This window comes from Budorcas taxicolor, chromosome 16 (assembly GCF_023091745.1).
Source record: "Budorcas taxicolor isolate Tak-1 chromosome 16, Takin1.1, whole genome shotgun sequence".
NCBI lineage: Eukaryota > Metazoa > Chordata > Mammalia > Artiodactyla > Bovidae > Budorcas > Budorcas taxicolor.
In genome coordinates this window covers 33,579,586-33,605,197 of record NC_068925.1, presented here as the reverse complement: position 1 = coordinate 33,605,197, position 25,612 = coordinate 33,579,586, and the positions used below count along the sequence as shown (strand labels likewise).

Sequence of the window (25,612 nt, the reverse complement as noted above, 5' to 3'; positions counted from 1 at the left end):
GCAAACTCCGGGAAAGAGTAAAAGACAGGGAAGCCTGGTGTGCTGCAGTCCATGGAGTCACAAAGAGTCGGATACTACCGAGCAACTAAACAACACGCACTCTTGGTGGGAATGTTAATTGGCATAGCCACTATGGAAGAACTTCCTCAAGAAATTAAAAATAGAACTACCATGCTGCTGCTGCTGCTGCTAAGGCGCTTCAGTCGTGTCCGACTCTGTGCGACCCCATAGACGGCAGCCCACCAGGCTCCCCCGTCCCTGGGATTCTCCAGGCAAGAACACTGGAGTGGGTTGCCATTTCCTTCTCCAAAGAACTACCATATGATCTAGCAATTCCAGTTCTGGATATTTGCCCTAAGAAAATAAAAACACTAAATTGAAAAGATAGATGTGTTCACTGCAGCATTATTTACAATAGCCAAGATACGGAAGCAACCTAAATATCCATCAGTAGATGAACCAATAAAGATGGGATACACACACAGACACAGTGAACTATTACTCAGGCATAAAAAATAATGAAATCCTGCTATTTACAACATGAATGGACCTAGAGAGTATTATGGTAAATGAAGTAGGTCAGACAAAGCAAGAAAAATACTGTATGACCTCACTTGTATGTGAAATCTAAAAGTCAAACAGAGTAAAATAGAAACAGATGTAGTTACAGAGAACAAACTGGTGGCTGAAATAAGTGAAGGGAATTAAGAGGCATGAACCTGTAATTACACAAGGATAATAATAATTCACAGGGATATAATATACAGTATAGGAATCTAGCAATAATACTGTAATAATTTTGTGTGGTAACAAATGATAACTAAATTTATCATGATGATCACTGTGTTATTACTTTGATTGTCAAATCACTATGTTGTACACCTGAAATGAACATAATATTGTATGTCAACTGTACTTTAATAAAATAAAATAAGTTATACGGCAAGCTAATTAAAAAAGAAATTCAACTTTATGGTAACTAATACAGAACAAGTATAGATTTAACTTAGTTTTTTGGCAACATGTATATCAGTTGTTTTTCACAATTAATTCAGCAAATGTTTGTTGTACATTTACTAATCAAGCTACTGTTAGAAACTAGGGGTACAGTCAAGGTCCCTGCCTTCTATATTCAAATTTTAATTGGGAATTCAAGAATTCAAATTATTCTAACATAGGAAATGGATAATTAACAAGTAAATATGTAAATAACATATTGTATCAAGAACTATGAAAAACTATACTAAATGATAATACAGAGAGAAATATATTTAGATACCATCTTAGAGGTGGCATTGAGTTGAGATAAAAGGGTTTATATGAACCAGAAATGTGAAAAAATGTGGAAAGACTAATCTACATTCTTAAAAAGGAAAAAAGATTAGTGATGGAACAGATACATAAACAATTATAGACCAATACATCTGAAAACTTAAAGAAAAAACATTCTAGAAAATAGTTTTTCAAACATGACTCAAAAGGAAATACAGGAGTTGAGCAATATTTTAACTATGAAGAAACTTAATCAGTATTTAACAATCTTTAAGGAGGGTGAGAGAACACTAGCACAGAAAATTTCCATCCTAACTTGCAAAATGAAGTTATCAAGTTTGCATACACCAATTCAGGCAAGGTGTATATGAGAAAGAAAACGTCTATGCTGGTGTCGTTTATGAACCTAGATGCAAAATTCTGAATAAAATATTAGCAAAATAAATCCAATAATATATGAAAAGAGAAATGACATATAATCAAGTTGGTTTATACCAGAAGTGCAAGCTTACTATGATATTTTAAATGTTTTAACATAATGTATTACATTAATAGACTAAAGGAGAAAACTGCATGTAATCTCAATAGGGACAGAATGAAGCTTTATTTTTACCTCATATTATATATTACTTACCTAATGAAAGTGAAAGTGAAAGTCACTTACCCGTGTCCGACTCTTTGAGACCCCATGGACTTAGTCCATGGAATTCTCCTGGCCAGAATACTGGAGTAGGTAGCCTTTCCCTTCTCCAGGGGATCTTCCCAACCCAGGGATTGAACCCAAGTCTCCCACATTGCAGGTGGATTCTTTACCAACTGAGCCACAAGGGAAGCCCAAGACCACTGGAGTGGGTAGCCTATCCCTTCTCCAGCGGATCTTCCTGACCCAGGACTTGAACCAGGGTCTCTTCATTGCAAATGGATTCTTTTCCAACTGAGCTATCAGGGCAGCTTAGTACTTACCTCATATCATACATTAAAATAATCTCAGATTAATAATAATTATAATAATAATAAAACAACTTCAGAAGACATACATATGAAAGGCTAAGCTGAGAACTTTTAGAAAGAGGTGGGATAATACTTTTATTGCCTCAGCATAGAAAATAATTTCTATAATTAATAAAAGTATCTCATTATAAAATCAAAGATTTGATAAACACTCATTAATAGGTACATGAAATGATGTTTGACTTTATTGATAATTAGAGAAAAATATTAATAGCCCAAAGAGGATCATTTTACACACAGAGACTGATAAATATGTTAACATTTTATAATGTTATTAATGAAAACATGTCCGTCTATTCAGGCTTCTGTAACAAAATGCCACAAGCTGGGTGACTTTATAACAACAGAAGCTTATTTTTCACAGTTCTGGAGGCTGGAAATCTGAAATCAGGGTGCCAATATGGTTGATTGAAGGCCCTCTTTTGGGTGTCAGAATTTGCACTGTATCCTCACGTGGCAGAACAGGCTGGGGAGCTCTCTTGGGGTTCTTTTACAAGGGCATTAATCCCACTTATGAGAGCTCTACCCTCATGAATTACCTCTCTAAGGCCTCACTGCTGCTGCTGCTGCTAAGTCACTTCAGTCGTGTCCGACTCTGTGCGGCCCCATGGATGGCAGCCCACCAGGCTTTGGGATTCTCTAGGCAAGAACACTGGAGTGGGTTGCCATTTCCTTCTCCAATGCATGAAAGTGAAAAGTGAAAGGGAAGTCACTCAGTCGCGTCCGACGCTTTGCGACCCCATGGACTGCAGCCTACCAGGCTCCTCCATCCATGGGATTTTCCAGGCAAGAGTACTGGAGTGGGGTGCCATCGCCTTCTCTGAAGGCCTCAATATTACGATCATATTGGGCATTAAGATTTCAATATATGAATACTGAGCAAACACAAACATTCACACCATAGCAATGTGCAACAATGGGAACACTTACATACATTGCTAGCAGAAGTATAAATTGGCACAAGCAATTTGAAAGATATTTTTACATTGTCAGACAAAGTTGAAGATGCATATATCTTGAGCAATTCAACACCTGTGGTTACCTTAGAGAAACCCATGCACAGGTGAATCAAGAGATATGTGAAAGTATATCTGTAGCAGCATTTTTCTGAAAGGAAAAAATTTGAAACTCTAATTTCCTTTCATAGAGGAATGGATAAACATTCTCTTGCGTAATTACACTATAGAAATAATACATTATACAGCTGTGAGAGAAATAAACACAGCAACACAAATCAACATGAATGTATTTCACAAACATAATATTGAAGGAAAAAGGAATGGCAAACGACTTCTACATTCTTGCCTTAAGAACCCCATGCACAGTATAAAAAGGCAGAAAGATGTGACACTGAGAGATGAACTCCCCAGGTCGGAAGCTGTCCAAAATGTTCCTGGAGAAGAGTGGAGAAATAGCTCCAGAATGAATGAAAAGTCTGAGTCAAAGTGGAAAAAATGTCCAGTTGTGGATGTGTCTGGTGATAAAAGTAAAGTCCAATCCTGTAAAGAACAGTATTGCATAGATCCCTGGAATGTTAGGTCCATGAATCAAGGTAAATTGGAAGTGGTCAAACAAGAGATGGCAAGAATGAACATCATTTTAGAAATCAGTGAACTAAAATGGACTGGAATGGGCAACAATCCCTTAGAAGAAACGGAGTAGCCCTCATAGTCAACAAAGTCTCAAAAACGACAGAATGATCTCGGTTCATTTCCAAGGCAAACCATTCAGTATCACAGTAATCCAAGTCTATGCCCCAACCACTAATGCCAAAGAAGCTGAACAGTTCTATGAAGACCTACAGGACCTTCTAGAACTAACAGCAAAAAAAGATGTATTTTTCATCACAGGGGATTGGAATGCAAAAGTAAGAAGTCAAGAGATACCTGGAGTAACAGGCTAGTTTGGCCATGGAGTACAAAATGAATCAGGGAAAAGGCTAACAGAGTTTTGCCAAGAGAACACACTAGTCAGAGCAAACACCCTCTTCCAACAACATGAGAGATGACTCTGCACGTGAACATCACCAGATGGTCAACACTGAAATCAGATTGATTACATTCCTTGCAGCCAGAGAGGAAGAAGCTCTATACAGTCAGCAAAAACAAGACCAGAAGCTGACTGTGGCTCAGATTATGAACTCCTAATTGCCAAATTCAGACTTAAACTGAAGAAAGTAGGGAAAACCACTAGACCATTTAGATATGACCTAAATCAAATCCCTTATGATTATAGAGTGGAAATGACAAATAGATTCCAGGGATTAGATTTGATAGAGTACCTGAAGAACTATGGATGGAAGTTCATAATATTTTACCAGAGGTGGTGATCAAGACCATCCCCAAGAAAAAGGAATGCAAAAAGGCAAAATGGTAGTCTGAGGAGGCCTTACAGATAGCTGAGAAAAGAAGAGAAATGAAAAGCAAAGGAGAAAAGGAAAGATAAACCCATCTGAATACAGAGTTCACAGAATAGCAAGGAGAGACAAGAAAGCCTTCCTAAGTGAACAGTGCAAAGAAACGGTGGCGGCGGGGGGTGGGGGTGGGGAATAAAAAAAACAGAATGGGGAAAGACTAGAGATCTCGTCAAGAAAATCAGAGATACAAAGGGAATATTTCATGGAAAGATGGGCACAGTAAAGGATAAAAATGGTATGGACCTAACACAAGCAGAAGAGGTGGAAAGAATACGCAGAACTATACAAAAAAGATCTTAATGATGCAGATAGCCATGGTGGTGTGATTGCTCACCTAGAGCCAGACATTTTGTAGTAAGAGGTCAAGGGGGCCTTAGCATCACTACAAACAAGCTAATGGAGGTGATGGAATTCCAGTTGAGCTATTTCAAATCGTAAAAGATGATGCTGTGATAGTGCTGCACTCAATATGCCAGTAAATTTGGAAAATTCAGCAATGGCCACAGAACTGGAAAAGGTCTGTTTTCATTCCAATCCAAAGAGAGGCAACACCAAAGAATGCTCAAACTACTGCACAATTGCACTCATTTCACACACTAACGAAGTGATGCTCAAAATTCTCCAAGACAGGCTTCAGCAGTACGTGAACCGAAAACTTCCAGATGTTCCAGCTGGCTTTAGAAAAGGCAGAGGAACCAGACATCAAGTTGCCAACATCTGCTAGATCATCAAAAAAACAAGAGAATTTTAGAAAAACACCTACTTCTGCTTTATTGACTATGCCAGAGCCTTTCACTGTATGGATCACAACAAACTGGAAAATTCTTCAAGAGATAGGAATACCAGACCACCTGACATGCCTCTTGAGAAACCTGTATGCAGGTCAGGAAGCAACAGTTAGAACTGGACATGGAACAACGGACTGGTTCCAAATTGGGAAAGAAGTACGTTTAAATATATTGTCACCCTGTTTATTTAATATATGCAGAGCACATCATGCGAAATGCCATGCTGGATGAAGCACAAGTGGGAATCAAGATTGCCAGGAGAAATAGCAATAACCTCAGATATGCAGATGACACCACCCTTATGACAGAAAGCAAAGAAGAAGAATCTCGTGATGAAAGTGAAAGAGGAGAGTGAAAAAGTTGGCTTAAAACTCAGCATTAAAAAAACAAAGATCATGGCATCTGGTCTCATCACTTCATGGCAAACAGACGGGGAAAAAATGAAACAATGAAACAATGACAGACTTTATTTTCTTGGATTCAAAAATCACTCCAGATTGTGACTGCAGCCATGAAATTAAAAGACGCTTGCTCCTGGGAAGAAAACCTATGATAAACTCAGATAATGTCTTAAAAAGCAGAGACATTATTTTGCCAACAAAGGTCCATCTAGGCAAAGTTATGGTTTTTCCAGTAGTCATGCATGGATGTGAGAATTGGACCATAAAGAAGGCTGAGAACCAAAGAATTGATGCTTCTGAACTGTGGTGTTGGAGAAGACTCTTGAGAGTCCCTTGGGCTGCAAGGAGGTCAATCCAATCCATTCTAAAGGGAATCAACCCTGAATATTTATTGGAAGCACTGATACTGAAGCTGAAGCTCCAATACTTTGGCCACACGATATGAAGAGCTGACTCATTGGAACAGACCCTGATGCTGGGAAAGATTGAAGGCAGGAAGAGAAGGGGATGACAGGATGAGCTGGTTGGATGGCATCACCGACTCGATGGACATGAGTTTGAGAAAACTCCAAGAGATGGTGAAAGACAGGGAAGCCTGCCATGCTGCAGTCAACGGAGTAGCAAAAAGTTGGACACAACTGAGACTGAACAAGAACACCTGAAATATAATGTGGCATGTGAAACTGAATAGGGGGAAAAATTAAGACTCCATTAAAGTACTGGAATAGTTTGAACTTTTTCCTGAAGATAATGTATGGGCCACTGAATTTTCTAAGTAGTTTTTAAGCAAGCACAGGAAATACAAAGCAGAGAGAGAAACTGGTAACTGACTTCATAGAGCACAGAAATTCTGCTAATTGAGAGCTTGCAGCAGGGAATTCTGAATAGAAATTCTTTAGGGGCAGGAGGAGAGGGGGACGACAGAGGATGAGATGGCTGGATGGCATCACTGACTCGATGGACTTGAGTCTGAGTGAACTCCAGGAGTTGGAGATGGACAGGGAGGCCTGGCGTGCTGTGATTCATGGGGTCACAAAGAGTTGGACATGACTGAGCAACTGAACTGAACTGAACTGAGGGTACCTGCAATCATGCTCCCTGAATGTGGAAACCTAGCATATCTGCTCCTGAAAGCATTTGAATTAACAGATTATAACTACTTAAGAGTTTTGTCAAGAAAATGCACTGGTCATAGCAAACACCTTCTTCCAACAACACAGGAGAAGACTCTACACATGGACATCACCAGATGGTCAACACCAAAATCAGATTGATTATAGTCTATGCAGCCAAAGATGGAGAAGCTCTATACAGTCAACAAAAACAAGACCAGGAGCTGACTGTGGCTCAGATCATGAAGTCTTCATTACCAAATTCAGACTTAAATTGAAGAAAGAAGGGGAAAGTGCTAGACCATTCAGGTATGACCTAAATCAAATCCCTTACGATTATACATGGAAGTGAGAAATAGATTTAAGGGCCTAGATCTGATAGATAGAGATCCTGATGAACTATGGAATGAGGTTCATGACACTGTACAGGAGACAGGGATCAAGACCATCCCCATGGAAAAGAAACGCAAAAAAGCAAAATGGCTGTCTGGGGAGGCCTTACAAATAGCTGTGAAAAGAAGAGAGGCAAAAAGCCAAGGAGAAAAGGAAAGATATAAGCATCTGAATGCAGAGTTCCAAAGAATAGCAAGAAGAGATAAGAAAGCCTTCTTAAGCGATCAATGCAAAGAAATAGAGGAAAACAACAGAATGGAAAAGACTAGAGATCTCTTCAAGAAAATTAGAGATACCAAGGGAACATTTCATGCAAAGATGGGCTCGATAAAGGACAGAAATGGTCTGGACCTAACAGAAGCAGAAGATATTAAGAAGAGGTGGCAAGAATACACAGAAGAACCGTACAAAAAAGATCTTCACGACCCAGATAATCATGATGATGTGATCACTAATCTAGAGCCAGACATCTTGGAAAGTGAAGTCAAGTGGGCCTTAGAAAGCATCACTACGAACAAAGCTAGTGGAGGTGATGGAATTCCAGTTGAGCTGTTTCAAATCCTGAAAGATGATGCTGTGAACGTGCTGCACTCAGTATGCCAGCATATTGGAAAACTCAGCAGTGGCCACAGGACTGGAAAAGATCAGTTTTCATTCCAATTCCAAAGAAAGGCAATGCCAAAGAATGCTCAAACTACCGCACAATTGCACTCATCTCACATGCTAGTAAAGTAATGCTCAAAATTCTCCAAGCCAGGCTTCAGCAATATGTGAATCGTGAACTCCCTGATGTTCAAGCTGGTTTTAGAAAAGGCAAAGGAACCAGAGGTCAAATTGCCAACATCCGCTGGATCATGGAAAAAGCAAGAGAGTTCCAGAAAAACATCTATTTTCGTTTTATTGACTATGCCAAAGCCTTTGACTGTGTGGATCACAATAAACTGGAAAATTCTGAAAGAGATGGGAATACCAGACCACCTGACCTGCCTCTTGAGAAATCTGTATGCAGGTCAGGAAGCAACAGTTAGAACTGGACATGGAACAACAGACTGGTTCCAAATAGGAAAAGGAGTACGTCAAGGCTGTATATTGTCACCCTGCTTATTCAACTTATATGCAGAGTACATCATGAGAAATGCTGGACTGGAAGAAACAGAAGCTGGAATCAAGATTGCCGGGAGAAATATCAATAACCTCAGATATGCAGAAGACACCACCCTTATGGCAGAAAGTGAAGAGGAGCTAAAAAGCCTCTTGATGAAAGTGAAAGAGGAGAGCGAAAAAGTTGGCTTAAAGCTCAACATTCAGAAAACGAAGATCATGGCATCCTGTCCCATCACTTCATGGGAAATAGATGGGGAAACAGTGGAAACAGTGTCAAACTTTATTTTTTTGGACTCCAAAATCACTGCAGATGGTGACTGCAGCCATGAAATTAAAAGATGCTTACTCCTCGGAAGAAAAGGTATAACCAACCTAGATAGTATATTCAAAAGCAGAGACATTACTTTGCCGACTAAGGTCCGTCTAGTCAAGGCTATGGTTTTTCCTGTGGTCATGTATGGATGTGAGAGTTGGACTGTGAAGAAGGCTGAGCGCCAAAGAATTGATGCTTTTGAACTGTGGTGTTGGAGAAGACTCTTGAGAGTCCCTTGGACTGCAAGGAGATCCAACCAGTCCATTTTGAAGGAGATCAGCCCTGGGATTTCTTTGGAAGGAATGATGCTAAAGCTGAAACTCCAGTACTTTGGCCACCTCATGCGAAGAGTTGACTCATTGGAAAAGACTTTGATGCTGGGAGGGATTGGGGGCAGGAGGAGAGGGGACGACAGAGGATGAGATGGCTGGATGGCATCACTGACTCGATGGATGTGAGTCTGAGTGAACTCCGGGAGATGGTGATGAACAGGGAGGCCTGGCGTGCTACAATTCATGGGATTGCAAAGAGTCGGACATGACTGAGCGACTGAACTGAACTGAACTGAACTACTCAAGATAACTTAAATTTGGAATCAGGAGGGGAGAAGCAGAGTGAGGCACCATAGGAACAAGAGGTATACCTCAGAGGTATCTCACAACTTGTTTCTGCTTCTCCCTTAAATATTAAAGGACCACCAGTTACAGAAAGCTTCGAACAGATTCAGAGACCTAAGTCAATAAACAGAACAGCTCAATTCAGAGGACATAGCACACAGCAGGAAGCAAAAGAAAGTTCACAAAAAAATATACTGTGTACACAGAAATAAGAGACGATATTATACACATAAAAGGTGACTAAGATGCTATAAAATGAGAAAGAAGAAAGGAATTTGAAACGTGTATAAATGTAGTCACATTTTTTTTAAAAAAAAAAATCAAAGGTTTGAAAGCAAAATGATAGACGTGGAAAACTGAAAAGCTCAGTATGCTTGGCCAAGCCTTCAGTCCTGGGTCCTTCCTGGATCTTGTAGATAACCAACTATCCAATCAAACAAAATAGTCACCAATACATAATTGTTCTGTGGCTGCTTATATGAGATTATTATATAGTCAGTGGACAATAACAAAATGATACTGATGATTTGAAAAGACCAACTGGTGCTTGAAACCAATGTTAGAGTCAGTGGTGTGGCTTGCCCAAAGCAATAATTGGATCAAATTTGATGGTGCCATGGTTTAGGGCATAGAAGTTTGATGGCATCCCTTCAATTGCCCCAGCATGGGGTTTCCTTCACCTGGCAGGATCTCATTCTGAGTGGGCAGAATGCCATCACCACCAACCAAGTGTATATTCATTGAGGAAATAGGAAACTCAAGAAGCATTTACTGAGCATCCTATAAACTGATCTCTCCTGAATTGCCCTGCTGAGAAATTCTTAGAACTTCTCCTGAGTTTTAAGATACATATCAGAGTGCTTGTTTTCACAAATACATTTGTGTGTCCACTTCAAAAGATAGACCCAGCCCTGTCAAATTTTATAATACGAAGAAAAAAAGTGATGATTTTAAAAACCTATAGAAAGGCACCTCATTTAAATAAAAAGAGTCAATGTGTCGTCTGACTTCCCATTAGTAAAACTGAATACACAAGGCTGGAGAAAATGCCTTCAAAATTTTGAAGTCTCTATCTAGCCAAATTATCTAGCTGGTTAATGTAAAATAAAGATATTTTGGGGTATTCAGAGTCTCAAAAATTTTATGTTCACACACCCTTCAACAGAGAGGTACTAAAAAATGTGTTTTTAACAAAACAAGAAAGATCAAAGCATTGGACCCAGTAAATGGTGACTTCAATCCAGGGAATAAAGAAAGAAAATTTCCGGAAACAAGTACTAGGTTACCTCTGCATTTACCACAAGGAAAATATTATGGAGCACCATTTTAATTACCTACTGGAAAACTTAAAAAACTGAACACATTTTTAAAGTGAAATTGTTAACTTTATGGGAAATATTGTAAATATACATATAGGAAAACTTGATTATAACTTTCTCAGTAGTTAACAATATGTATATATTAAATAACAATCTAAATACTATGAATTTAGCTAAACACTATGATATTAACTTGAAAAAGGAGATGTACAGGTAGGTATACTATGTGGCAGAAATAGTTTCATGTGTCATATAAGAAGCCAATAATGAACAAAATTACATATTAAGAGAGCAATATAAGAATATTTATTTGAGAAAATGGAGACATTTCAGAACAAAGAGCTGCAAAAATCAAAACTGTTTTCTTTTGGAAACTAAAGTGAGGAATGAGGAGAAATGGGGCCATGGTGGCATTTTAATATTATTTGTTTTGTTTTACCCAACTTATGTTGATAAAAATAAAAATTTTTATAAAAGATGATAAATGAGATGGATGAACCTAGAGCCTGTTATACAGAGTGAAGTAAGTCAGAAAGAAATATTAATGCATATATATGGAATCTAGAAAAATAGTACTGATGAAACTATTTACAGAGAAGAATTGGAGATGCAATTGTAGATAATGGTCTGGTGGACACAGCAGGGGACTGAGAGGGTAGGACAAATTGAGAAAGCAGCACTAACGTATATACACTATCATATATAAAATATGTAAAATGCAAGACAGGAAAACAGACACAGCTGTGTATAACGGACTTTTGGACTCAGAGGGAGAGGGAGAGGGTGGGATGATTTGGGAGAATGGCATTCTATCATGTATACTATCATGTAAGAATTGAATCGCCAGTCTATGACTGACGCAGGATACAGCATGCTTGGGGCTGGTGCATGGGGATGACCCACAGAGATGTTATGGGGAGGGAGGTGGGAGGGGGGTTCATGTTTGGGAACACATGTAAGAATTAAAGATTTTAAAATTAAAAAAAAAAAAAGAAAAATAAAAGAAAGTAACTAGATCCAGCTTAGACAAGACTAAGATGTACTGGGAGAATTCAATAAAATAATATTCCCAAATAAAAAGTGAATAATCATCAAAAAAAAAAAAAAAGAAAGAAAACTAGTGGGAAGCTCCTATATAACACAGGGAGCTCAACCTGGTGTTCTGTGATGACCTAGAGGGGTGGAATGGGGGAGGGGGGTGGAGGGAGGCTCAAGAAGGAAGGGATAATATATATAATTATGACTGATTTGCACTGATGTATGGCAGAGGCCACCACAACATTGTAAAGCAATTATTCTCCAATAAAAGAATAAGAAATTTTTTAAAAAAGATAATGTCAGCACCATGCAAGATGGATGAGAAGAAGGAGGAGGTGCATTTTACTTTTATATTTTCTATTTTTCTCTTCTTAGGAAATGGTATATCTCGGTACCAATGACAGAAAATGACGTGCTGAAAGAGGTTAGAGGAAATCGAGCAGCTTTTCTAGACTGCTTTGTTGCAAATAGTCTTTTCCTGCTGACTTTTCCTTTGTTGACAATACCTGAGATTCCTGGGTTTTTACCAATATCTTCACCGCGGGGTAGTCAGTTAATAGCAAATTGGGCTGCTTGTGTTCCTTCATTTGTTGTGGTGGTAGCTGACATGGAGACCTTTCAGACAAATGATTCATTCCTTACTTGGACCAGAATCAGAGTGCCTCCAAATATTCTGACTGAAGATGAAAGACACAATGTGTCTGATGTGATCCTATCACAGGATGGAATATTTTTTTTAATAAATGGTGTTCTCTACTTAAAAAATTATGATACATTTACAAGACTGGGAAGCAATGCAAATCTTCCTGATGGTGGAATTATTGGCATTACATCAAGAAAGTGGTGTTGGATCAACTATTTTTTAAAGGTTAGTAAAAGATTACATATATATGTATATTACACCTGCACATTTAGATGTATTTACCGAACTGTTTAATCTTCCCAGGTGGCCTAGAGGTAAAGAATTTGCCTGCCAATGCAGGAGATGCGGGTTCAATCCCTGGGTCGGGAAGATCCCCTGGAGAAGGAAATGGCAAGCCACTCTAGTATTCTTGTCTGAGAAATCCCATGGACAGAGGAACCTGGTGGGCTACAGTCTGTGGGGTTGCAAAAGAGTTGGACGTGACTTAGTGACTAAATAACAGCAGCAGCTATTTTTGGTTGTAGGTTTTTTCCTTTTATCTCTTTATTTACATTGTGCCACTCCTTCTGGCCTGTAGAGTTTATCCTGAAAAGTCAGATAATTCTCTTATGGTAGTTCCCCTATATATAACTGGTTGCTTTTCTCTTGTTGCTCTTAAGGTTCTCTCTTTATCTTTTTTTTTTTTTTGGTCACTTTAATTATATTTTGTCTCTGTGTTCATCTTGTTTGGCAACCCTCTGTGCTTCCTGGACCTGGATATCTGTTTCTTTTCTCAGGTTAGTGAAGTTTTCAGCTCTTATTTCTTCAAATAAATTCTCTGCCCCTTTCTTTCTCTCTTCTCCTTTCTTTTATCTTCTCCCCAATAATGCAAATGTTAGTATGATGTTGCATTGATATGGTCCCAAAGGGAGATGGTTTTCACTACTCTGTCTTCCTGACCACTGATTAATTTCTCTGTATCATCTAATCTTATTGTCAATACCTTCTACGATGTTTTTCATTTTAGCTTTTATATTCCTTTGCTCTAGCTCTTTTTATATATTTTCTAACTCTGTTGAAATTCTTACTATATTCATTCATTCTCCCAAATTCATTGAGCATTTTGTGTTCATTATCTTGATCTTTTTATCAGATATATTGCTTATCTCCACTTTGTTAAATTCTTTTTCTGGGATTTTGTCTTGTTTTTTCATTTGGAACATTATCATCTGCCTCATTTTCCCAGTTCTTTACTGTTTACTTCTATGTGTTAGATAGGTCAGCTGTGTCTCCTGAACTTGTAAAAGTAGCTTTACATAGGAGGCAGTCTGTGAGGCCCAGCAGCACACCCCTTTAGTTACGAGAACTATATTCTTTAGTGGTACCCCTGACATGGATGGTGGGGCTGACTAATGGGCATGCTGATCAGTGAGGCTGGCACCTGGCCAGGCTGGCTGTGAGGCTGCCCTTTGCGTGGTGGCTGTGTGCCCACTGGAGAGCAGGGTAGGCTTTCTGCTCGGTTGGTTGTGTGGCCCAGCAGATATGGGGCTTCTGCAACCCATTGGAGGACCGGGCTGGGTTTCTGTGTAGCTGTCTGCATGGATCAGGTGGCCTCTTGGCTGGTGTGAACCTGTTTCAGAATGGGGCCTAGTCAAACAACTCTGAATACAAAGTTAAAACAAATTTATGCAAGCTACCAGAGCTTCCCTAAGATGACGTATGTAACAGCTACACCCCCATATCAATTAAAGAAATTGAATTTGTTATTTAAAAACCTTACCACAGAGAAAACTTCACGCCAAGAGTATTTCACCAGTGAATTCTAGGATATATTTTTAAAATAAATGCCACAATTTCTAAAATCTTTCAGAAAACTGAACAAGGAGGATACTTCCTGATTTATTCAGCGAGGCCAGCATTATGTGATACCACAACCAAGAATAACACATGACAAGCATATAAAACTGAAGACCAATATCTCTTACTAACAAATATTTAAAACCTATGAACAAAGTGTTAGTAAACCAGATCTAAAAATATATAAAAAGGAAAATACATCATGACCAAGTGGGTTTAACTTAGGAATAAAAGAGTGACTTGCAATAGAAAATCAATCAACATAATTCACCTTATTAGAAAATAATTTTAAAAACCTATATGATCATCTCAATAGGTACATATAAAAGCATTTGACAAAATGTAGTATACACAATTGATTTTAAAAATCAGCAGATTAAGAATAAAAGAGAACTTCCTCAACCTAACACAGAACATTTATGAGAAACCTTAAGATAACATTGTCCAGTGGTAAGAGACTGTTATTTACTCTGCTCAGATTTGATGTAAAAATGCTGTTGTTGGTTAAACTTACCATTTGGAGTTCATTTTTTATTAACACCATTTGCTCCTTTGTTCCTTTCTTCCATTTCTTGCTTAAAATAAGGAACAAGGTGAGAATGTGTGCCGACACCACATCTATTCAACATTGTATTGACAGTTCTAGCAGGTGCAATGAGTGAAGAAGTGAATAAAAGGAGTCTGTATTGAAAAGGAGACTGTCTTTATTCAAACACCTTTAAATATAGAAAAGATTATGAAACCTATTTTTTTTTAAGTTACAGGGCTAATAAGTGTGTTTACCAGGTTGCAGTATGTTAAGATCAATATAAAAAATCAACTGCGTATTTATATAGCAATTTAATTTTGTATATGAAAGATATAAACATATAAATGAACAATCAGAAATAAAAGGAATCCAAATTGGAAAAGAAGAAGTAAAACTCTCACTGTTTGCAGATGACATGATCCTCTACATTGAAAACCCTAAAGACTCCACCAGAAAATTACTAGAGCTAATCAATGAATATAGTAAAGTTGCAGGATATAAAATCAACACACAGAAATCCCTTGCATTCCTATACACTAACAATGAGAAAGTAGAAAAAGAAATTAAGGAAAAAATTCCATTCACCATTGCAACGAAAAGAATAAAGTACTTAGGAATATATCTACCTAAAGAAACTAAAGACCTATATATAGAAAACTATAAAACACTGGTGAAAGAAATCAAAGAGGACACTAATAGATGGAGAAATATACCATGTTCATGGATCAGAAGAATCAATATAGTGAAAATGAGGATACTTCCCAAAGCAATCTACAGATTCAATGTAATCCCTATCAAGCTACCAGCGGTATTTTTCATAGAGCTAATGGAAAAAGCAAAAGAGTTCCAGAAAGACATCTATTTCTGCTTTATTGACTATGCCAAGTCCTTTGACTGTGTGGATCACAATAAACTGTGGAAAATTCTGAAAGAGATGGGAATATCAGACCATCTAACCTGCCTCTTGAGAAATCTGTATGCAGGTCAGGAAGCAACAGTTAGAACTGGACATGGAACAACAGACTGCATCCAAATAGGGAAAGGAGTATGTCAAGGCTGTATATTGTCACCTTACTTATTTAACTTCTATGCAGAGTACATCATGAGACATGCTGGACTGGAAGAAACAGAAGCTGGAATCAAGATTGCCGGGAGAAATATCAATAACCTCAGATATGCAGATGACACCACCCTCATGGCAGAAAGTGAAGAGGAGCTAAAAAGCCTCTTGATGAAAGTGAAAGAGGAGAGCGAAAAAGTTGGCTTAAAGCTCAACATTCAGAAAACGAAGATCATGGCATCCAGTCCCATCACTTCATGGGAAATAGATGGGGAAACAGTGGAAACAGTGTCCAACTTTATTTTTGGGGGCTCCAAAATCACTGCAGATGGTGACTGCAGCCATGAAATTAAAAGACGCTTACTCCTTGGAAGAAAAGTTATGACTAGATAGTATATTCGAAAGCAGAGACATTACTTTGCCGACTAAGGTCCGTCTAGTCAAGGCTATGGTTTTTCCAGTGGTCATGTATGGATGTGAGAGTTGTTCTGTGAAGAAGGCTGAGCGCCGAAGAATTGATGCTTTTGAACTGTGGTGTTGGAGAAGACTCTTGGGAGTCCCTTGGACTGCAAGGAGATCCAACCAGTCCCTTCTGAAGGAGATCAACCCTGGGATTTCTTTGGAAGGAATGATGCTAAAGCTGAAATTCCAGTACTTTGGCCACCTCATGCGAAGAGTTGACTCATTGGAAAAGACTCTGATGCTGGGAGGGATTGGGGGCAGGAGAAGAAGGGGACGACAGAAGATGAGATGGCTGGATGGCATCACGGACTCGATGGACGTGTGTCTGAGTGAACTCTTGGAGTTGGTGATGAACAGGGAGGCCTGGCGTGCTGCAATTCATGGGGTCACAAAGAGTCGGACATGACTGAGTGACTGAACTGAACTGAGAACAAATAATTTCACAATTTGTATGGAAATACAAGAAACCTCGAATAGTCAAAGCAATCTTGAGAAAGAAGAATGGAACTGGAGGAATCAACCTGCCTGACTTCAGGCTCTACTACAAAACCACAGTCATCAAAACAGTACGGTACCAGCACAAAGACAGAAATATAGATCCATGGAACAAAATAGAAAGCCCAGAGATAAATCCATGCACCTATGGACACCTTATCTTCAACAAAGGAGGCAAGAATATACAATGGATTAAAGACCATTTCTTTAACAAGTGGTGCTGGGAAAACTGGTCAACCACTTGTAAAAGAATGAAACTAGAACACTTTCTAACACCATACGCAAAAATAAACTCAAAATGGATTAAAGATCTAAACTTAAGACCAGAAACTATAAAACTCCTAGAGGAGAACATAGGCAAAACACTCTCCGACATAAATTACAGCAGGATCCTCTATGATCCACCTCCCAGAATTCTGGAAATAAAAGCAAAAATAAACAAATGGGACCTAATTAAAATTAAAAGCTTCTGCACAACAAAGGAAACTATAGGCAAGGTGAAAAGACAGCCTTCAGAATGGGAGAAAATAATAGCAAATGAAACAACTGACAAACAACTAATCTCAAAAATATACAAGCAACTTATGCAGCTCAATTCCAGAAAAATAAACGACCCAATCAAAAAATGGGCCAAAGAACTAAATAGACATTTCTCCAAAGAAGACATACAGATGGCTAACAAACACATGAAAAGATGCTCAGCATCACTCATTATCAGAGGAATGCAAATCAGGACCGCAATGAGATACCATTTCGCACCAGTCAGAATGACTGTGATCCAAAAGTCCTCAAGCAATAAATGCTGGAGAGGGTTTGGAGAAAAGGGAACCCTCTTACACTGTTGGTGGGAATGCAAACTAGTACAGCCACTATGGAGAATAGTGTGGCAATTCCTTAGAAAACTGGAAATAGAACTGCCTTATGACCCAGCAATCCCACTACTGGGCATACATACCGAGGAAACCAGAATTGAAAGAGACACGTGTACCCCAGTGTTCATCACAGCACTGTTTATAATAGCCAGGACATGGAAGCAACCTAGATGTCCATCAGCAGACGAATGGATAAGAAAACTGTGGTACATATACACAGTGGAGTATTACTCAGCCATTAAAAGGAATATATTTGAATCCGTTCTAATGAAGTGGATGAAACTGGAGCCGATTATACAGTGAAGTAAGCCAGAAAGAAAAATACCAATACAGTTTACTAACACATATATATGGAATTTAGAAAAATGGTAATGATAACCCTGTATACAAGACAGCAAAAGAGACACAGATGTATAGAACAGACTTTTGGACTCTGTGGGAGAAGGAGAGGGTGGGATGATTTGGGAGAATGGCATTGAAATATGTATACTATCATGTAAGAAACAAATCGCCAGTCTAGGTTCGATACAGGATACAGGATGCTTGGGGCTGGTGCACTGGGATGACCCAGAGAGATTATATGGGGAGAGAGGTGGGAGGGAGGTTCAGGATTGGGAACTCATGTACACCCGTGGCAGATTCATGTCAATGTATGGCAAAACCAATATAGTATTGTAAAGTAAAATAAAAATAATAAATAAAAAAAGAAATAAAGAAATTTTAAAAAATACTGTTTAAATAGAATTTAAAATATTAAATACTCAGGAATAAACCTGATAAAAGACATGCAAATATATACACTTTAAAACTACAAATATCATTGAGTAAAGTAAAAGACATGTAAAATGTATCATAGGTTGAAATGTATGAAAATTTATTTTGTTCATAGGTGGAAAAAATGCAATTTTGTTACAATGAGAATTCTTGAGAAAAGCAGAACTTCAATTAAAATCCTATTGGCTTTCATAGAAATTAAGAAGCTGATTCTATCAATATGGAACAAAAAAAAATCTAGAAATAAATGCCACTAAAAATGTAGATCTTGGTTGGAATGCAGAATATTTTAAAAGTTTTGAATTCTTCCTGAGCTTATCAACATGAACAGTATGAAAAGGCAAAAAAGATAGGACACTGAAAGATGAACTCCCCAGTTCAGTAGATGCCTAATAAGCTACTGGAGATCAGTGGAGAAATAACTCCAAAAGGAATGAAGAGATGGAGCCAAAGCAAAAACAACACCCAGTTGTTGATATGACTGGTGATGGAAGTAAAGTTCAATGCTATAAAGAGCAATATTGCAAAGGAACCCGGAATGTTAGGTCCATGAATCAAGGCAAACTGGAAGTGGTCAAACAGGAGATAGCAAGAATGAATGTTGACATTTTAGGGATCAGTGAACTAAAATGGACTGGAATGGGTGAATTTAACTCAGATGACCATTATATCTACTACTGTTGGCAAGAATACCTTAGAAGAAATGGAGTAGCCATCATAGTCAACAAAAGAGCCCAAATGCAGTACTTGAATGCAATCTCCAAAACGACAGAATGATCTCTGTTCGTTTTCAAGTCAAACCATTCGATATCACAGTAATCCAAGTCTATGCCCTGACCAGTAATGCTGAAGAAGCTGAAGTTGAATGGTTCTATGAAGACCTACAAGACCTTGTAGAACTAACACCCGCCAAAAAAGATATCCTTTTCCTTACAAGGGACTGGAATGCAAAAGTACACGTCAAGAAATACCTGGAGTAACAGGCACATTTGGCCTTGGAGTACAGAATGAAGTAGGGCAAAGGCTAATAGAGTTTTGCCAAAAGAATGCACTGGTCATAGCAAACACCCTCTTCCAACAACATAAGAGAAGACTCTACACATGGACATCACCAGATGGTCAACACTGAAATCAGATTGATTATATTCTTTGCAGCCAAAGATGGAGAAGCTCTTTACAGTCAGCAAAAACAAGACCAGGAGCTGACTGGCTCAGATCATAAACTCCTTATTGCCAAATTCAGACTTAAATTGAAGAAAGTAAGGAAAACCACTAGACCATTCAGTTATGACCTAAATCAAATACCTTATGATCATACAGTGGAAGTGACAAATAGATTCAAGGGACTAGACCTGATAGACAGAGTGCCTGAAGAACTATGGATGGAGGTTCATGACATTCTACAGGAGCCAGCAATCAAGACCATCCTCAAGAAAAAGAAATGCAAAAATGCAAAATAGCTGTCTGAGGAGGCCTTACAAACACCTGTGAAAAGAAGAGGAGTGAAAGGCAAAGGAGAAAAGGAAAGGTATACCCATCTAAATTCAGAGTTCCAAAGAACAGCAAGGAGAGATAAGAAAGCCTGCCTCAGTGATAAATGCAAAGAAATGGAGGAAAACAATGGAATGGCAAAGACTAGACATCTCTTCAAGAAAATTAGAGACACGAAGGAAATATTTCATGCAAAGATGGGCACAATAAAGGAAAGAAATGGTATGGACCTAACAGAAGCAGAAGATATTAAGGAGAGGTGGCAAGAATACACAGAATTATACAAAAAAGATCTTCAGGACCCAGATAATCATGATGGTGTGATCATTCATCTAGAACCAGACATCCTAAAATGTGACATCAAGTGGGCCTTAGGAAGCATCACTACAAACAAAGCTAGTGGAGGTGATGGAATTCTAGTTGAGCTATTTCAAATCCTAAAAGATGATGCTGTGAAAGTGCTGCACGTAATATGCCAACAAATTGGGGAAACTCAGCAGTGGCCATAGGACTGGAAAAGGTCAGTTTTCATTCCAATCCCAAAGAAAGGCAATGCCAAAGAATGCTCAAACTACCTCACAATTGCAGTCATCTCACACATTAGTAAAGTAATGCTCAAAATTCTCCAAGCCAGGCTTCAACAATATGTGAACTGTGAACTTTCAGATGTTCAAGCTGGTTTTAGAAAAGGCAGAGGAACCAGAGATCAAATTGCCAATATCTGTTGGATCATCAAAAAAGCAAGAGAGTTCCAGAAAAACATCTATTTCTGCTTTTTTGACTATGCCAAAGCCTTTACAAACTGGAAAATTCTTCAAGAAATGGGAATACCAGACCACCTGACCTGCCTCTTGAGAAATTTGTGTGCAGGTCAGGAAGCAACAGTTAGAGCTGGACATGGAACAACAGACTGCATCCAAATAGGGAAAGGAGTATGTCAAGGCTGTATATTGTCACCCTGCTTATTTAACTTATATGCAGAGTACATCATGTGAAATGCTGGACTGGAAGAAGCACAAGCGGGAATCAAGATTGCCAGGAGAAATATCAATAACCTCAGATATGCAGAAGACACCACTCTTATGGCAGAAAGTGAAGAAGAACTAAAAAGCCTCTTGATGAAAGGGAAAGAGAGTGAAAAAGTTGGCTTAAAGCTCAACATTCAGAAAACGAAGATCATGGCATCTGGTCCCATCACTTCATGGCAAATAGATGGGGAAACAATGGAAACAGTGTCAGACTTTATTTTCTTGGGCTCCAAAATCACTGCAGATGGTGACTGCAGCCATGAAATTAAAAGATGCTTACTCCTTGGAAGAAAAGCTATGACCAACCTAGACAGCATATTAAAAAGCAGAGACGTTACTTTGCCAGAAAAGGTCTATATAATCAAGGCTGTGGTTTTTCCAGTAGTTGTGTATGGATGTGAGAATTGGACTATAAAGAAAGCTGAGCTCCAAAGAATTGATGCTTTTGAACTATGGTGTTGGAGAAGACTCTTGAGAGTCCCTTGGACTGCAAGGAGATCCAACCAGTCCATCCTAAAGGAAATCAGTCCTGAATATTCATTGAAAAGACTGATACTGAAGCTGAAACTCCAATACTTTGGCCACCTGATGCGAAGAGCTGACTCGTTGGAAAAGACCCTGATGCTGAGAAAGATTGAAGTCAGGAGGAGAAGGGGACAACAGAGGATGAGATGGTTGGATGGCATCGCCGACTCAATGGACATGAATTGGAGTAAACTCCAAGAGATGGTGAAGGACAGGGAAGCCTGGCATGCTGCCGCCCAGGGGGTCACAAAGAGTCAGACACGACTTAGCGACTGAACAGAACAGAACAGAACAGGAAGTGTCTTTATTTTTTGCCTTCATTTCCACCAAATACAGAATTATATAATGATAGGTAGGTTTTGTTGTTTTTCAGTTGTTTTTAAAGCAATTTACAAAGACATTTGGTTATCTTATGGCTTTCATCATTTTTGTTAAGAGGTGAGCCATTATTCCAGTCGTTCTCAAGTGCAAAATGTGTCTTTTTTACTTGTTTAAATCCTTCATTTTATCTTTGGTTTTCAGCATTTTTATTATGTGCTTATGTGTAATTTCCTTTGTATTTATCCTGTTTGAGGTTCAGTTGAGCTTCTTGGATTTCTGGGATTATGTCTTTCATTAATTTTTGGATGTTCTTAAGCATTATTTCTTCAAACACTCCTTCTGCACCAGTCTCTTTTTCCTCTTCTAGGATTCCAGAAATATATATATGAGACTGTTTAATATGGGCAGATGTCCTGATTTTTTTTTTTTTTGTATTTCAGTTAGGATACATGCTATTAACCTGTCATCAAAGTCACTGCTCTTTTACTCTTGCTATTCTCAGTTAACTCTTAAATCCATCTAGTAATTTCTTTATTTTTGGTATCATATCTTTAATTTCTAGCATTTCCGTTCTGTTTTGTTTTTTTCTTTTTAATTTATTTTTGGCTGCACTGGGTCTTAGTTGCTGCATGTGGGCTTTCTCTCGTTGTGGTGAGCAGGGGCTACTCTGTATTTGCAGAGCTCAGGCTTCTCATTGAAGTGGCTTCTGTTGATGCAGAGCACAGCTCTAGGTATGTGGGCTTCAGTAGTTGCAGCACGCAGGCTCAGTAGTTGTGGCACACAGGCTTAGTTGCACTGCAGCATGTGGGATCTTCCCGAGCCAGGGACAGGATCTATGTGCCTTGCGTTGGCAAGTGGATTCTTAACCACTGAACCACCAGGGAAGTCCCCTATTCTGGTTTTGTTTTTTTTTAATCATCTACATATCTTAGCTGTAATTCCCCATCTCTGCATTCTTGCTTGTCTTTCCACTAGATTTTCAGTGTTTCATCATAGCAGTTTTCTTTTTTGCTGTGCCTGGAGTCTCAGCACTGACGAGATTCCAGAGATCTCTTCATACTTTGTAACTGAGTCACCAGCTTTCCAAATCCTAAGAGAGCTGTCTCTGCTGCCAACCTTTTTTTTTTTTTTTAATCACTGAGGATTTCTCTTTCTTTTCTCATCAGCCCCAGGATTTTCTTGCCTTAGGAGATTTCTCTCTCTTCTGCTTCCCTGCCCCTAATCCTTGCATGGAGACTGCTTTTTACTCTCAGTGAAGACCATGTATATCTCAGAAGGAGAGCTTGTCTTAGCTTTCTTATCCACTTCCTGTATACGGTAACGGAGCATCCAGAATGCTGACAGATGTCTCTCAACTTTGTTGCCCTGGTGCCTGTCCCCTCCCTGTCCTTAGAAGGTTACTGCTTTATATTTGGGAGAGGCCATGAATGCATCAGAGGGATTGTTCCACTTTCCTGCCTTGCCCCAAGACCTTGGCTTACTATACCCAAGTGAAGATCTATAGGAAAGAGTTTTGGGTAGGTATAATCTCATTACATGGCTGGGGCTCACTGGAGTTCCCGTCTATTATGTTTATGACCAATTCCCATTCCCCTCCCTCTGCCAAGAATAGTGAGAATAACTGAGTCTTTTCTATAAAGGGCTCATCATTTTGTTTCTAATCTATTTCCTTCTTGAGAATTGTTTTGCACTCATTTTCAGCAACAGAAGTTCTAGGTTTTAAATTGAATCTTCATTTGGTAAAATGTCTTTTTACCCCAAATGGTCTCTCTCTCTCTTTTTTTTTTTTAATTATCAGTTCGATTTCTTTCTACATACTGTTTGAGTATAGACTAAATATTTGTACATTAAATAAATGTACAAATTTCTTTATTTTGGGAGACAAGATATGCACAAAAGACTCTGTTGATTGTCATGGACATAGAACTTCCATTTTAAGTAAAAATCTTTAAGAATTAGAACCAGTTGGGGGAGGGGAGATAGGGGAAAGGGGGTACTTGGCTCCCTAAATGAAATTATACCCACTGAACCTCAGACATAGCAACTCTGGGTGGTTTTCCCCTCTTACAGTGTCCATCAAAGGGTAGTACTGATTTGTCTCAGGTTTTAAGTTCTCTCTTCTCTTTAGCAAAGGAAGTTGGAATTCCAAAAATAACGTTTGAAATATCCTTATTTCTTGACCTTAGTAAACATCAAAGTCTAAGGGACACTCTTGGTCAGAGTAGATAAATACATAAGAAAAGAGAAGGCTAATGCTCTTTAAGGATTTAAAAGGGAATTTAAATTAATTATTTCTATTGATAGAAAAAGTATACAAAAGAATAAAATTATTGGAATAATTTATTTTTATACCTATGTGTAATAGATTTCAGTGTAACTTCTATGTCTGAAATATTGTTCAGAAATACAGTACAAATTAAACCTTAGTAGGTAGTTACTGTGTTTTATTTTTAAATGTTGCAAAATAGAAGACAGGAATTGTTAGCACCCTCTCTAAAATCAAAGGTATTCTAATTGTTTTCTATTTTGTCACAGGATAAAGAAAGAAGAAGCAACATGGCAATCTGGACAGAAAATGAAGTTTATCTTGGATATGCTCTTCTTAAATTTGTTAAAATATTAACTACTGAAAAACTAAAAGGACGTCTAAAGACGTCACCAACTGCTACTCTGACTATACACAATGTTGAGTATACAGGACACCCTTTGGAACTTGCCTTGTTATTAAATTACTGCATTATGTGTAACACCTCCAAAACAATTTACCTAGTGATATACAATGAAGATACAATACAATGGGTATTCCAAGACTTTGCATTAGATGTCACTATAGACACTTTTTTAATTCCATATTTCTTACATTCAGCAATGCCAGAATTATTACTATGGGACAAACATAGGATCTACTATTATTATCATAATTTCAGAGATACTGGAGTTATACAAACAACTACAGAATTTGGAAATCTATCAAGGTTATCACAAAACAGCATTATTCATAATGTTCTTATGGGTAAGTTATCTTCAATCTGCAAAATTATTCTAGATTTCATAGGTATCTTCCTTATGAAGATGTACAATTTTAATGCATTAATATATGGTGTTTTTGGTGAAGATGTTTAGATGTTTTATCATCTAAAAATGGTTATCTTTAAAATTATCTTAATGCTAACTAGGATCTCATAAGGGACTTCCCTGGTGGCTCAGACTATAAAGAATCTGCCTGCAATGCAGGCTGCCCACTTTGATATTCTTGCCTGGAGGATTCCATATACAGAAGAGTCTCGTGGGCTACAGTCCATGGGGTCGAAAAGAGTCGGACATGACTGAGAGACTAACACTTTCACTTTTTTTTCAGGATCTCATACAGCAAAATGGCAAACTCAAGTTCTTTTTTCAGAGGTTCATTCTGATCAATCAGCAGATACACATGCAACTTATATATGTGTTTTCAGTGTAGGAGGTGATGTGTGGTTGTATTCACTTCCTAGGATTTACGGCTCCCATAACAAAAGTACCACAAACTGGTATAAACTTAAAGCCTCAGAAATTTATTTTCTCAGTTCGAGAGGCTAGAATTCCACATTTAAAGTGTTGGCAGGGCCATACTCCCTCTGAAATCTGAAGGAATCTTTCTTAGCTTCTGTGACTTGCTGGCAAACCTTGCCATTCCTTCCTTGCAGCTGCAACATTCCAGTCACTGCCTGTGGCATCACATAGCATTCTTCCTGTCTCCATACACTATCTTGTTATAAGGACACCAGGGCTAACCGTAGCCCAGAATGATCTCCT

General features: G+C 38.4%; 1 protein-coding gene across 1 annotated transcript in view; it reads left to right on the top strand.

Annotated features, from left to right (window-relative positions):
* CATSPERE (catsper channel auxiliary subunit epsilon) overlaps positions 1–25,612 on the top strand; it is a 145,184-nt gene that overhangs the window by 53,637 nt on the left and 65,935 nt on the right. Inside the window, exons 9-10 of the mRNA XM_052653544.1 lie at positions 12,160–12,652; positions 24,356–24,833. Of these exons, the coding sequence (XP_052509504.1) occupies positions 12,160–12,652; positions 24,356–24,833 (971 nt within the window). The remainder of the gene's footprint in view (positions 1–12,159; positions 12,653–24,355; positions 24,834–25,612) is intronic.